Here is a 14,785-nt window from a genome sequence, read left to right on the forward strand (position 1 = left end):
ACTCCCGCCCCTCGGCGAAGACCTCTCTCTCTCTCTCTCTCTCTCTCGCTCTTCTACTCATGTCTACCCACCAGTCTGGGTGGAGTAGACTCCCGAGGCGGGTCCAGAGCGAGAGAACGCCTAGCCTAGTCCGCCCGCTCTCCCAGTCTGATTCGTGATTCTGATTCAACACCAATCGGCTCAACCAGGAACAGCGTATTTCCTTTTGGCCTCGTAAGTATGCAGCCTGCTCTCGAGTTTCGCGTCCTTTGACTAGAAAACCAAGCCTGCGTCTGCGGCTTGCGCCCCTGCACGCGCGACTGCGCCAGCCTCTTCTGTCTTCCTCCCTTTCCACTTGGTTCTGGGCTTGCCAGGCCTTGCCTTGCCACCGATGGGGCCTTGACTAGGCCTGTCTTTTACCGAATGGCAAAGAAGCACTTGCAGTTTTTTCCATCGCTGCCGGACGAGCTGAGCTGGGTTTCTGTGGGTAGTGGGAAACAGCCTGTGCCAACGAATCTCGATATCCGCTCAAATAGCGCCCAAACCCGCACCAGTGGGAGGGTCACCATAATCATACGTTTGTCAAGGAAGAAAGAATCCGAAGCTACAGCAATGAAAGAGAAAGAGAAACGTTGATCGGGGAGAAAAAGAAATTACCCGAGTCATACATGTCCTGCGAAGCAATCATCAGAGACTGTTATAAAGGAATGGAGCTAATTACTGTGTCAACGTCACGCACAAGACACAGAGAAAGAGATGGAAAAAGGAAAGGCAAGCCATTGTGGACTAAATTCTTCATCGACATTGCCTCACCCAACCAGACCGACTTTTGCTCCGTTCTGGAGGCAGGCATACAGAGCAGTTGACTACAGCAGATATTACAAAGCATTGCACAACAACATGGCGACCTCCCTCCATGAATATCTTGCTTGTTATGGCACAATGCAAAATGAGAAAAAAAAGGGAATAATTTAGCTCTGCCTGTCCAAAGTGGGGTGGGGGGGGGGGGGGACAGCCCACAAGGCCATCACACCAGAAACACCACATTCGTCTCCTCGGTAGATAATCGACGACAAAACGTTGCTAAACTCAATATGGAAGTTGGTACACCCTGTCATGCAAGTCCTGGCCATCGTTAGAGTTGCTAATATGCCGCCTTAGAGTACCCCCCCAGAATAAGTACAGTACTGCGACTTTTGTGTACCACATCCTCTTCGAGAGCCATCGGGGCCGAATATGCCAAGCTCAGCCTTCCCAACAGCCTTGTCTGCCATCTCAGACACGGCACCAGTATCAAGGCAGTGGAGGAACGCGGCTCGTTGTCGCAAGGCGTCTTGACTGTGTAACCAAACCCCAATTATCGTCCTTGCCGTGAAACTCGGCAACAGTGCAACCCACTGATACGATTCTCTTTGTGGCAGCCATCTCTCTTTGTCAAACTGATTTGACTGACTGATGCTGAGCAAAGTTTGTCGAACCCTTTGCTCTTGCGCGCAGTCGAGTCTTGGTAATCCGACATCACGTCATGACACCCTAGACCAATCTACCGGGTGTTGCATGTCTCATGTTCCGCCCTCTGTTCCGTACCCTTTGTCCTCGTTGGTGTTCAAACGCCGCGGTCCGAGACTCTCTTCCGCCGCAGCCCACACACGGCGCACACGGTCGGTGCCGATTCGGGGCGATGCACGCCAGCGGCGGCGTCCATCTGCCCACACACGCCCGCTTGTTGGGCAGCAATGGTGAACAGGGAATGGTGACTAAATAGTTAGTTTGCATAAACTCGTCCTCGCTATACTCGTTTTTGTCGAGACTGCAGATTGTCTCACGCGAAAATAGGACGTTCTTCTGCCATGGCGAGTCAACAGTTGGCAGGCTCATTGAGTTGCTGCTTCTTAATGACTCGCTCACTGCCTTGTCAGTGCCTTACTTGTCGACTAACCTGAATACGGGCTGCACCTCGTGAAATATCAACGCACACATAACCTTGCGTGTGAAGTTCTTTGTTCGATTTTTCTTATCGTCGTGCCGACAGATTGCCTTTTTTTTCTTGTGCCACCTCGTGAGGCGTTCGCTGCTCCTGCAAGCCAGACCCTCCCTCCCCTCCTCGACGACAATCCCTGCAGAATCAAGTTAGTTGGTCGACTAAGAAGGGAAGCAAAAAACCCACTGCAACGATTTTGACTCGCATGTCCAGTTGGTACCACCAAACTAGGCCCCTGGACCACGACAGTGACCGCATGAAGAAGTTGTCACGGACTGCTCATCAGAGCCACTCCCAAGCCAAACCCCCGGGGGTACATCTGCCCCAAACCCCTGCTGTCAATATCCGACCGTTGGCGAGGCATGCTCTCTCGAAATGCCGGCTTACCATAATAGTCACTGATACTGTACAACTCGCATGCCTTGGCGACAGCGGTGGCGCGCCGAGATGCTACCATCGAGACCATTCTAAAAGCGGGCCGGAGAAGAGATGGAGATTTGTCAATGCTCTGCGAGCGGACAATCGACTCGAGTTTTGGACTGACCCTACGATCGATTCATTATGACCCGTTTTGCGGTACCACTGTACGAGCTCACATTTCGCTCTTCTCGAAAGACTCTCTCCACCGCAGCAGGCCATGGCTTTTGCCTGTCCGAACCAACGACAAGCCACATGCACACCAATGTCAAGCCTTGTGGCCCCCGGACAGGACTCTTGACGGACTTGATTCGCCCCAAAACCTGTCGAAAACATTGCCCGTCGGAACAACAGACGAAACGCACACGCGCGGATCTACAAAGGCTTGACCCCACCGCGATGGCTCTGTTCTCGACCAACATTCTTGTCCGAGAGGGACCGCAGACGCACAGACAGATGGACATACACGCCGACTTGTTGACAATGTTGCACACAACTCCATAACACTATGCTGGATAGTTGATTTCCTTGTCCAATGAGATAGACGTGCTCGGGGGAGTAGAAATTTTTGATCGATAACGATACGCGAAGTCATCCACGCCTGCTGCACTCCTGCCACCCCAGGTGTTGACGAACTAGCCAACCGACCCTAATAAAGCAGAAACGCCAGAGACAAAGACGCCGTAAGAGGAAACACCGCCGGCGGAGTAATCGCCGTGGCGGACAATACCCGGCCGCAGAGTGGACCAAGGATGGCTCCCCCGCGAAGAAAGCATATCGCAGACAACGCCTCCGACTACCTGCAGACAAGGTGCTTGCGGAAGCCCGGGAGCGGAGCCGAGAACTTACACCAACCTCTTTCCTACAGTGCGGCCGCCTCGTAAACAAAACAAGCAAAAGCCTCACCCGTTGAGTTTCGCTGCACGCACAACTGCACAGACACACACACACGTACATAAACCCTGCGCCTGCAGCGACGTGCGTGCTAATTGGGCCACTCCCCTCCATCGTCTGCAGGGATATCCAAAAATAACTAAAGAAACAATTTAGTAGATAAGGCAACGTTTATCGTGCGGACCAGCGAGGTACTGTCCCACACAAGCATAATGGAACTGCCGTTGCGGCACGGAGGCATTTTCTTACGTGGTATTGCAGGTCCGGCTGCACGACTTTATATATCTTTTTATAAGCTGGTAGAATAGAAAGCCTGAAAACGTGCAAAATGACAAGTCAAGTTGGATGCGGCTCATTATGCATCGTGATAAAGGCCGGGAACGACGTAGAAAATGGTGGTTTGCGGGATGACCGGAACTCGTCCAGAAGGGCAGGGCATTTGTAAAGGTAGGTGTTGCGATATGTGTAACAAGATGGGAAAAGGATTGTCGTGATGAAGAATATCAGTGGTACATGCGAGAAGCGTGGAAAAGAGTTTAGTAGCAATTATAGAATCAACAGCATGTGAGATGCAATAAAAGAGATGGTAGTTTGCGAGAGATAGAGATGTGGAAACGCTGTATTCGAAGCAAAAGACAAAGAGTGGCGCATCACTAAAGAAAAGTCCGAAAATTGGCTGATACTTGGACAAACCACAACTGCACACCTCATATGTCTATCTCGCGGTCCTTGCTACCTCGCGCCTTATGGTTGAGGAACGTGCGTCAAACCATGTCGATCCAACCCGCGAATGCGAAGCCCCCTCTGCTGCGAGTTGCGGTGACTTTCAGGGTCTCGCGCAAGTGTCGCACAGAATACTCCATCAGGCAGCGGAGGATGGCGATGGCGATGACGATGGCGATGGCGATGGCGATGACGATGGCGATGGCGATGGCGATGACGAGTTCCATCCACCCAAGCCAGGTTTCTCTTGGAAGCGGGCGCTCTGGGCCGATGCCATAGTGCCGTCGTATAGCTTCGAGACTTGAAAGCGCCGAGGATCATATGTAATTGAGTAGATTATCCTTGAGCGAGATGTCTAAATTGCACACAAGGGGTATCATGCAGTTGTATGATCATGGAGAGTAGTGGGAAGAGCGAGGGCAATGTACAATACTGCAGTCTTACCAAATGGAACTTGAACCAGAGAAGCAGACTCTAACCCCTAAAATAAGGTTCGAAAGGTCTCAATATCTTAGTCCCAGTCACTCTATTAAACCTATTCCTCTTCAACACCAAACCGCTGCCGATTAAACTCTCCAACAACGCGGCTGACCTCGACCGCCACCTCGACCGCACCCGGTGTATCGCTATGAATGCAAAGACTCAGCGGTGCAGCGCCCAGCTTCAGATCCACGCGCCTCTTGCCGCCATCCTTGCACGCGATGCGGCCCGTCTGCAGCGCCTCCCTCACACGCGTCCGCAGAGCATCCAGGTCGACGGCGTCGTGCGTGCGGGATATGATGCAGTCGCCGTGCTCGTCGTACTCGAGATCGGCAATGATTTCCTGCACAAAGGGTATGCCCATGGCCGCGCACGTCGTCTCCATGAGCGTGCCGGCGGCGCCAATCATGGGCACCGGGGTGCTGCCGTCGGGCGAGGTAAAGTGCTTGGCTGCGCGGCAGACGGCCTCGCACACCGTCTTGTCCTTGCACATGACGCCGTACAGAGCTCCATGGGGCTATATTTCTGATTCATTCTAGTTAGAAATTGTACTGGAAAACTTCCTCGCAAGGCGCAAGGGGAGGGAGAGGGTTCTTGAACGTGCGCTGATGTGGGAGAGGGGAATGCCCTCAATGTCGAGAAACGCTTTGAGGGCGCCAATTTGATAAATGACCATTTTCTCGCACTCGACTCCGTCCATCTGAATTTCGCGTCGGCCGAAGCCTTGTAGATCGAGATATGACGGATGCGCGCCGATGCGTATGCCGTGACGGCGGGCCGCTTTGACAGTTTTGTACATGACCATGGGGTCGCCGGCGTGGAACCCGCACGCAATGGAGCAGGATGTTATGTGCGGCATGATGGCCTCGTCGTCGCCCATGGTCCAGTTGCCAAATGCCTCGCCCATGTCACAGTGAATCTCGATGGGCTTGGACGCCCACGGCAAGTCGGTGTCTGCCATGCGTGGAAGTGAAAGAGTATGGAAACGAGCTGATGCTTTTGGTTGTCAAAAGAGCACGGATTGTTGGAGGTTGTCAGGAGCAGAACTTGTAAGAATGTAGATAAATCTCCAGTCGGGGGGAAGGAGAGGGGGGGGGGGGAGGGTGATGTATATAGGGCTTCAAATCACAACTCTATGTATATAATAATGACGTGTGCCTATACTTATACTATCAACACTGCATTGCTTGTAGAGTACCGGCGTCAAGCACATACATGAGGACCTTTCGTAGACTTTACCTATTTCTTCTCGTAGACTTTGCCTATTTCGTATACGTTGATAAAGCGCTCCTCACCTGCAAAGTGGCGTGGATCGCGTGTGTGGCTTGCTCGTGGAGTTGTCCCGACTCAGCCCATATTGTGCATGGCCGCTCGTGAACGGTGCCTAAACTCGTTGCATCGCCCCACCCCCGCATTATCTTTTATCTTTTGAAATGCGAATCGACCAGTGAAGGACAGGGGGTCCAGATCAAGAGTTTGCTACATCTCTTTCCTCTTGCTCATGTCTTGGGACATGCCATCGCCCCCAGAATCCTTACGGCGCCGCCTTTGGTTTGGCATGTCTCGGATGTGCAATCAAGGTGTGAGGAGAGAAGGTGGTTAAAAAGAGACCGAATCGCCGCCAATGAGAAAAAGCCACCATTGAATTTCTGGTTTGGCGCCCGGGAATATTGATATACATCTTTTTCTTGCTTGATTCTACGTCACGCATCGCCAGCAATCACCATGCAGCTCTCACGCCACCTCACCTTTACGCAGAACCTCATATCGGGTTCTGTGCTCTTCTTCACAGTCGGTGTCTACCTTGCCGTCCTCGGTCTCGGAGCCGGCGGCGGTAAGCCCTCGTCGCAGCGTGTCAGCGACATCTCCAACAGCTCCCTCTATGGCATCTACGCCGTGTTTGGCTTCTTCACCGGCGCCATCATGAACAAGCTGGGTCCACGCATCACAATGACTATTGGCGTCGCTGGATATCCGCTCTACGTGGCCGGCCTTTTTTACTACGATCGTACGGGTCGTGAGTGGTTCCCGATTCTTGGAGGCGTCCTCCTGGGGCTCAGCGCTCCGATGCTGTGGTGCACGTCTGGCTTCATTCAGTGGGCATACGCGACAGAGCTCGAAAAAGGAAAATATATCGCCATTCAGTATTTCATCAACCAAATTGGCAGTGTTGTGGGATCCATTGTGGCATTTGGCATTATTTACAATAATGCCGCGTCAGCAGAAGACGGCAGTCCGACGAGCGTCTACATCGTCATGATCATTCTCATTTGTTTTGCGTTTCCGTTGACTATATTTGGGCTTGTCAGCCCCAAGAACGTTCGTCGTCAAGATGGGACGCCGATTGCAGTTTTCCACAATCTGTCACTTGCTCAAGAGCTCCGAGGAGTCGCTCGGGTACTGCGAGACTATCGTGTGATGGCTATGCTTCCGGTCATCTTCAGCTGCGAGCTAGTTCTCGGGATTCTACCCTCTGTGAGCGGTCGCTACTTCAACTTGCGGACCCGAGCCATGAACAACATCATCTTCTACCTTGTTCAGCTCCCTGCCTCGGTGGCCTGCGCTTATCTTACAGACCGGTTGCCGTTTCGGCGAAGTGTTCGTGGGTACATATCTGTTGGAATTCTCGGCATCTTCGTCTTTAGTGGCTGGACTGCGTTGTTGGTCTGGGTCTCCGTCTCTGCTGCCTGGGCGTCGCCGCCAAATGGAGGCGTTGATTGGACCGACTACGACTTTCGCGGGCCGTTTGTTCTCTACCTGATCTTTGGTATATTATACGGCTCTCATCAACAAATCGGGATGTGGGTCATGGGGACTTTTACGAATGAACCAACTGTTTTAGCCATCTACGGTGGACTATGGAAAGGTGTTGCTGCGGGCGGCGTCGCTGTTCAATTCGGAATGGCAGCTGCACAAGTATCCTACCAGTACGTCCCATCTTGAAAGCCAGCCAGCCGGCCGGGACACTGGATATTTGCTAACTATATTACACAACAGAGCCCAGATAGCATTTGCTCTTGCTTTGCAGGTCATCTCCATTCCCATCATGCTTGTCTTGATGATGCGAGCTCGCGAGTCAAATTACAGCGAAGAAGGTATGCTACCGTGAATTTACCAGGGGGCTGTGGAATGTATTTGAATAGACATACTGACGTAATGCAAATAGTCGATGTCATAGTCCCTCAGTATGCAGAAAAGATTGCCGCCAAACCTGGGGTCGAAGAAGCTGAGTCAAGCTGTGGTTAAAGAACGCGTCAAGTTAATGTGCCCTGAAGGCTTCCAAAGACGTCACGAAAGATGGTCAACCCAAGCATTGGCAGTGGAAGTCTACTCACGCTCCGGAGGGATTATAAATGATGGGGTTAGTGCAGCTCTGCGAGGCGTAAGGGCTTGTTATAAATGAGAACGCACGGCAACCACTCGAATGATCATTCATGGGCTTGAAGAAATTCGTAGTCAATACCGTCTGTGTTTGCAAAAATTCTCTGGACTTTATACGTAGTAGCTCATTCGCGCTGTCTCTTTTCTCACACTATGCTCGTCAATCAGACCTTCTGAAGCATCTCGGATTGGTTTCCATTGGTGATGCCACACACAACATCACTCAGCAGCCGCATCACTTTCCAACTCATCAAGTCTTTGCAACGCAAAGGCCAGGCTATCATTCGAATTCTTCAACGCGGCCTCGTGCTTTCCGACGTGGCTACCAATGGCATGCCGAACTAGGGACTCAGTAGAGCTTCTCAGGACGATACCTTCCTGCTTTAGTACATGTATGACAACGCTTGCCAAGTCATCGTCGCTAGTGTCGACGTGAGCAAAGCGACGCGCGGTGGGTGAATCATTCACACTAGAAAGGCGTCCTGCTCTACCGCCGCCACTGAACAGGTTCACCCTCGAACTTGAACCAGTGTGTGGCGTTGGCATTGCCTCGGTGGTGCGCCGCGCGAAGGGTGTCTGAGGGGCAGACGGAGCTTTCTCTAACCTCGCCTTGGGCTCATCTGCCTCTGCCAGGAAGAATTTACAGTCTTTTTCGCTTTCGTCGCTTCTCCAGTATATGCAGGATCCATCTATGACCTAGTTAATTATCGGACGCTGACGTTATTATCGGAAGAAACAAACATAGCTTGCCCTTGCTGTTTTCCTGTTTCGATGGGCGCCATTTGACCTCCTTATTGCAGCCGCAGTACCATTTACCAGAGCGGAAATCGCCATTAGCGTAATTGGAATACAGTACCATCTTAAATAGGGCTTTGAAATGGCTATGCTTTGCTGTCGAAGTAATAATTTCGCAAAAAAGCGACTGTGTCAGAACAGAATGGGACAAGTCAAGGGAAAAAGAGGCAGACTGGCCATGAAGAGCGGATTTCAGCGCTGCCTCGGTGCTTAGGCATGGCTGCATGAAGTTTTTGTGACGAAACTTGCATGCAGCAGCTGAAGAAGCCATGGCTTATTGTCTGCGGCGTGTTAGTGTCTGATTGGATGGTGTATTTGCCAAAACGCCATATTGCAGCAGGTCTTTCCAGCTTATGCGTCGGGAAACCTACGTAGTGGGCGATGGTAAACTTGTCGCGGGCGGGATCTGTATGGTAAGAAGGGCCCAAGATGATGAATTAGCGCATGGCAAACTTTGTGGCTTTGTTTCCAGATTTTGCCAGCAAAACGTTGCTGCGTCTCTAGCAATACTCAACGTATATAAGTCTGTAGGAGCGAATGTGCAGGTTTCCGTAATACTTACAGGGATTTAATCGCTATATATTAGCACCTTGCCCAGAACAGCCAATCATGTCTAGGCTATTTCTTGATGAAAAATAAAATAGAGGAGTCTAAGACGCAAGAAAATAGCGATAAAGCGGTAGACTTTGTATTTCAAGTTTATACATATAATTGTGCAGCGCTTAGAAAAGCCAGCCGGTGGTGGCTAGCATGCTGGTAGATTGGTAGAAATCGAGCTAGGTTGGTAGCTGTTTATCATTGTAACGTCAAGCAAAGTATACCAAGAAAAGATTAATTGACTACCAAGATATTAGAGAAGAATCGCTTTTTCAGTTCCTAGATTATGATTGATGCTAAGAAACCTAGCGTTGTAGCATCTCTTACCGAGTGTGTCATTCTCGTGACCCTGACTGGTACCGCGTACGATGCCTAAAAGAAGGATTGATAGAGAGAGCGAGACTCACCTCTTCTTCTGCTCATTGAGTGACATTCAATGCGCTTGATTTTCAATCCATATGGACTTTAGAAATTAGGTGGAATATAATAAAGGCGTTAAACAGTACCGTTCCACCTCACCGAACAGCCGTCATCACGAATTAACCGAAGCGATCTTGAACAAAATTTCCCCCTTCTGAATTTTGCTAATTTAATTGCCTATCAAATGGATCCAGTCTCCAACATTCAGACTTTCTCTAGATGGACCTTTTCACATTAATAAGCTTGTCAATTACAGCCATCGCTCCCATCAGCATCTCATCTTGATGTGTCAAAGCCACCGCCTGGATAGCCACTGGCATGCCGAGATATACGCTGTTGTCATCTACTCAAATGTTAGCGACCAATTTTCTTCCAGAAAAGTCAATGCTTTTGATGTGCTCATCATTCATTTTTCAGCATCAGGGTGGACTCACACAGCGCAGCATTCTCCCTATCCAAGTCATTGACTGGCTGGTAGCCTTCCGGATAGGCATCGTCGCCGAGGACCCTTCCCGCAGGAAGCACACCGCTGGGGTAATCCAAAAGATTCCACTGCGCGCAGTATCCCCACCAAGGCTTAACATCATGGGGGGTGCCTTGTAGCGGCGCTGCAGGGCAGAGTAGCACGTCCATCGCCCTACCCGACCTGCTTGCTTGAGCTGTGGCCGCCCACTTCTGTAGGTATTTCATTCGATATACATCGCGATCTACATTGAGCTTTTTATATTCGCCGTCAGCGTCTTGTGAAAGTTGTAGAAGCTCACGCGAAAGAAATACTTACCTTCCAAACTTCGTGGGTTGAACGATGCTTCACGATTGGATCGGAAAGGAGTTTCTCGGCGGATGGCAGCATGAGTTCGTTTCCAGCGGCAAGGGTCTGCTTGATGTCCAAGCCGCCATCAGTAAAGTATAGTGGCAGTAAAATCTCATCCCACGCCCTCTTGTGGTCATAGGGCGCAAAGTCAATTACTGATGGCTATAGTCAGCGATGCTGGTGAATGGCGTCAAAATCTCAGAGGAGGCGCATCAGGTACCTTCGTGTCCCGCTTGCCTCAAACTTTCGGCAGTTTCCCTCAGCACTCTTGTAATGTATGGGTGTGGCAGGACCACTTCATCCCAAAGCATCAGACCGACTGTCAGCTTCTGCGTCTCGAGGTGTTTTGTCTGTGACTTCCATGGGAGGGCAAGCAGCGGCTCCTTCAGCCATGGCTGTGCATCGAGTGTTACCTGGAGAAAGAGTTCCAAGTCCTGTACGCTCTGAGATATTGGACCAGCAACTGCCGTGATTGACTCTGCACCGGCCATTGTACATTCCCAGCCAGAGGTGGGAACACGTTTACCCGACGGCTTGAATCCGTAAAGGCCATTGTATGCAGCCGGAACTCTGATGGATCCTCCTATATCCGATGCGATGCCGAGAGGTGAGCCTCGCTGGGCAATGAGCGAAGCCTCGCCACCGCTGGAACCTCCGGCGCCAAGAGCAGTGTTCCAAGGGTTGAGGGTTCGTCCGTAGATGTTGCTTACCGTCTCCAAGACCATCATACACTGCGGATTATTTGTTTTGGCGTATATGACGGCGCCAGCATTACGCATAATCTCCACAATATGAGCGTCCTGACTCTTGACTGCATGGTTGGCATAAGAGATGTATCCGGCAGTAGTAGGCTGGCCTTTGACGTTATAATGGTCCTTGACCGACACTGGCACTCCATGCAATGGACCAACGAGTTTTCCAGTAGTCTCGTATATATGATCAAGGTTTCGAGCTTGCTCAATGGCGTTGGCGAAGAAAATTTCAGTCAGGCAATTAGTCAACTGCTGTGCAACTGCCGCACGATGACAAAAAGCCTCGGCCACCTGCACCGACGAGAATTGTCTCTCTTTAATCTGGACTGCCAACTCTGTTGCGCTCAGCGCCGTAATCCCAACTACTTGAGAAGGCAGTATATTTGGCAGCAAGTCGATGATTCGCGTAGTGTTTTTGGTCTCTTGAAGCTGCATTGGTGTCAAGACCCATTCTGAAGGTATCGCAGCGGCGCGTGACTTTTGATGACGCTGTTGGATATAAGTATAAGCCTACTATTGATAAGGCGCATGACTTGCCTCGGCAATAGACTTCCATGATGTAGCCATTTTGCAAATCTAATGGTGAATTTGAAATACGCGATATGAAAAGTTTAGGGTGTGGTTCATATGATGCTGAGTGTAATTGATTTATGTCGCTGTGAACTGAACTGAAGCAAGGACAGGATCTCAATGCAACTAACTAGCTACTCTGTTCGACTACGGCCTAATCGTAGCTGTACTTTGGAACCAAATTGTTTGCTATCATCAATAGCCTCGCCACCCCGCAGCTCGGCACATAAATCCACTCTGGCTTGATTGACGGGTTTCCTCAACGGGCGGCTTTTCGTGAGCGGCTCGTGGACGCGCCACCGCCGAGACCAAAGTGCCCAGAAAAGCCACAGACAGAGAGGGTTGCCTCGAGCTCGTCGAAGTATGCTGCTTTTGGGGGGCGCTAGTGCCTGTAGTAGATTCAGTCCCTGCTCGTGGAATGTTACGTGCTGCTTGAGGACCATGCCGCCTGAAGTCGAGAACTGACAATGAGGAGCGCCCCAGTCACACAAGGGAGGACTTGAGAGGCATTCACGCGGCCAGACACGAGGGAGGCTTGCATGATTGCAGACACAGTTGGATCATCGCAGGCGCCTCTATTGACAGATAATGTGGACGAGCGCACGAGCGGCGATAAATGACGGCCGCCAGCCACACCCTCGTGGAGGGCACCACATGTAGAAGGTGCAATAAATGCCTTTAATAGCTGCTCATTCTTAGCGACCTTTTTACATATGCCTTATCTAATGCGTAGTATCCCTCCTACTAGGGCTTAACATCATGATCTTTTTTATGTATTCTTCATTAATAAGAAACTTTTTTTCTACTTTTCTTTTTCGCATTAGATTATTCAACTTTTCAGTCGTTTACATTGCTGACAGGTAAAAAAATACCAGGTAGCCAGCCCGTCACTACTAACGTGACTCTGCTCAAGACTGGGTTCAACAGCCAACGTGATTGCTAGGCTGTGTATATGAATTCATAATGCATGTAGTTGAAAGCAGCCAACAGTTGATGATTTAAAGCCTGTAAAAACTCTCAAATCGTTTAGATGTGCTGTTTCTCGCTGGTGCCCCGTCCTCCCTGAGCGCGCGCCAGTGAAGCAGTCAGCGTCATGTATACTTAATCACTTTTAGAAAACCTTAGCTTTAGAAAGAACCCCAGATAGTCTAGTTTTATAGTCCTGAATATCTAAACACACAAACACACAAAGTCCATCTGCAATAGTTTGTTAACCACGTCGACAGATTCTGGCTGAGGTTCCCCCTGCTGACTACAGCGTCGACGGGGCCGGGTCTCTGGATTGAAGACACTGCTCTTCGCTGTTAAAGTTCTCGCCAAATTCCCGGAAATATTCGTCGCGGCAGTATAGGACTGTGCCCAGGCAGGCCTCAGAATGCCCTCTGGAGTCCCCTATAAAAAAGCCGCACCTAGTAGGATTACTCTTGCGCAGCTTAAACGGCTTCTTGGATGAATCTGGAGCTGGGTCTCGGGACTGCAGGCATTCCTCCTCATTGCTAAAGTTCTCGCCAAAGTGCCGGAAAGATTCGTCGCGGCAGTATAGGACTGTGCCAAGGCAGGCCTCAGAATGCCCTCTGGAGTCCCCTATCATAAAGCCGCACATAGCCTTAGTACTCTTGCGCAGCTTAAACGGCTTCTTGGATAAGCCTGCAGAAGAAGGTGGTGCTGATGCCGGACTGTTTGATGCTGGCGTGGTTGCTGACGTGGTTGCTGCCGGCTCGGGCTCAACTACTGGCGGGGCAGCTGCAGGTGCCGGATCCCGGGACTTCAGACACTCCTCTTCATTGGCAAAGTCTTCGCTAAATCCTCTGAAGAACCCTTGGCTACAGTATTGAGATGTGCCGACGCAGTCCTCAGACTGCGCCTTGCGGCGGTTGCCTGGTCTAACGACGCAGGCCTTGTTAGTCTGCCTGCCCGGCTTGAACGGCCTCAGTGAAGGCGGATCGCGGGACTCCAGACACTCCGCCTCGTTGCTGAAAGTCTCACCAAAATCGCGGAAGAATCCTTCACGGCAGTATTTGACAGTGCCAGCGCAGGCCTCTGACCGGCTTTTCGGGGACTTTATCATCTGCGAAACTCCGCAGTTGCGAGGGCTATATACAAGATCAGAGTGTAGAAAGGGCTTCTTCAAAGAGTCCTGTCGTGCTCCAAGTGGCTTAGAAGCAGCAAGGGCCGTACAAAAGGCTAACACAAGTGACAGCCTCATACTTGTTGCGATCGCGATTGAGTACTGTTGGCCTTGGGACTTGGAGTAGCGTAGGTTGTTTTTCGAAGTATCAAACCGTGAAGGCGAAAATGATCAATGCGGTTCGGTGTAAGTCAATGATCTATGATATTAGGTGAGGACCTGCAATTTTATACCTTTCCCTTTCCATATCAAGTCCTGACCTCTTCGTATTGCTCTTTTGATTCCATGACCCCAGATACTACGTACGCGCGGTTGTTCCATGACCTGATTTCATTATGGCCTATCCTTAGAGGCGAGAAATCTCGGGTTCGGGGTAGCATTGACCGAATTCAGGTGTGTAATGCAATGCCCTGTCCAATGCCCTGTTAATGTGCTCCCGAGAGCCCCTTCTACGCACGATCTAGAAGGGCTCCGCCTAGGAACAGTAGTGGAATCCTCTTTACTGGTGCGGGTCGCCATGCTATGAAACCGCACTGCATTTGCTGATGGACAGTACTAAATACGGATGTTATGGATCCCATCTTCAGGGATTTAAGGGTATGAATCATGAATTCTAATTCCCAGCCAACCAGCCTACGCGCGACTACCGACTACCGAGTGGCTTGCGGACCCGTGGCCACCAAAAGCAGCGGAGCACTTTGTAACATATGACTAATACAGTCTACGGAGGTCGCTTTCATGAATGTATCATACTAGAGCCTAATCCTGACTAGGCTTACAAGATGGTATATCATTGCACTTCTAATTAAAGTAGGATATAGAAAACATGGTAAGATTTTAGGTTGTAAACTCCC

General features: G+C 50.6%; 6 protein-coding genes across 6 annotated transcripts; 2 read left to right on the forward strand and 4 right to left on the reverse strand.

Moving 5' to 3' along the window:
- Positions 1-4,017: 4,017 nt before the first annotated feature.
- Positions 4,018-4,299, forward strand: BBA_04672 (uncharacterized protein; the record flags this gene model as incomplete). Its single annotated transcript, XM_008599769.1, has 1 exon — positions 4,018-4,299. The coding sequence occupies one exon, from the start codon at positions 4,018-4,020 to the stop codon at positions 4,297-4,299; it is 282 nt and encodes a 93-aa protein (XP_008597991.1).
- A 230-nt stretch (positions 4,300-4,529) lies between these two features.
- On the reverse strand, positions 4,530-5,435 carry BBA_04673 (lactam utilization protein LAMB; the record flags this gene model as incomplete). The annotated part of the gene is made up of 2 exons (XM_008599770.1): positions 4,530-4,991; positions 5,148-5,435. 2 exons carry the CDS (start codon positions 5,433-5,435, stop codon positions 4,530-4,532), a joined length of 750 nt encoding a protein of 249 aa, XP_008597992.1.
- A 764-nt stretch (positions 5,436-6,199) lies between these two features.
- On the forward strand, positions 6,200-7,720 carry BBA_04674 (membrane transporter; the record flags this gene model as incomplete). Its single annotated transcript, XM_008599771.1, has 3 exons — positions 6,200-7,401; positions 7,472-7,569; positions 7,641-7,720. The coding sequence occupies 3 exons, from the start codon at positions 6,200-6,202 to the stop codon at positions 7,718-7,720; spliced, it is 1,380 nt and encodes a 459-aa protein (XP_008597993.1).
- A 354-nt stretch (positions 7,721-8,074) lies between these two features.
- On the reverse strand, positions 8,075-8,714 carry BBA_04675 (uncharacterized protein; the record flags this gene model as incomplete). Its single annotated transcript, XM_008599772.1, has 2 exons — positions 8,075-8,544; positions 8,597-8,714. 2 exons carry the CDS (start codon positions 8,712-8,714, stop codon positions 8,075-8,077), a joined length of 588 nt encoding a protein of 195 aa, XP_008597994.1.
- Positions 8,715-9,882: 1,168 nt separating this feature from the next.
- BBA_04676 (acetamidase-like protein) lies at positions 9,883-12,344 on the reverse strand (the record flags this gene model as incomplete). Its single annotated transcript, XM_008599773.1, has 5 exons — positions 9,883-10,010; positions 10,102-10,342; positions 10,449-10,636; positions 10,702-11,722; positions 12,270-12,344. 5 exons carry the CDS (start codon positions 12,342-12,344, stop codon positions 9,883-9,885), a joined length of 1,653 nt encoding a protein of 550 aa, XP_008597995.1.
- Positions 12,345-13,055: 711 nt separating this feature from the next.
- BBA_04677 (uncharacterized protein) lies at positions 13,056-14,265 on the reverse strand (the record flags this gene model as incomplete). The annotated part of the gene is made up of 2 exons (XM_008599774.1): positions 13,056-14,041; positions 14,238-14,265. The coding sequence occupies 2 exons, from the start codon at positions 14,263-14,265 to the stop codon at positions 13,056-13,058; spliced, it is 1,014 nt and encodes a 337-aa protein (XP_008597996.1).
- Positions 14,266-14,785: the final 520 nt, after the last annotated feature.

This window comes from Beauveria bassiana, assembly GCF_000280675.1.
Source record: "Beauveria bassiana ARSEF 2860 unplaced genomic scaffold BBA_S00011, whole genome shotgun sequence".
In the NCBI taxonomy this organism is placed as follows: domain Eukaryota; kingdom Fungi; phylum Ascomycota; class Sordariomycetes; order Hypocreales; family Cordycipitaceae; genus Beauveria; species Beauveria bassiana.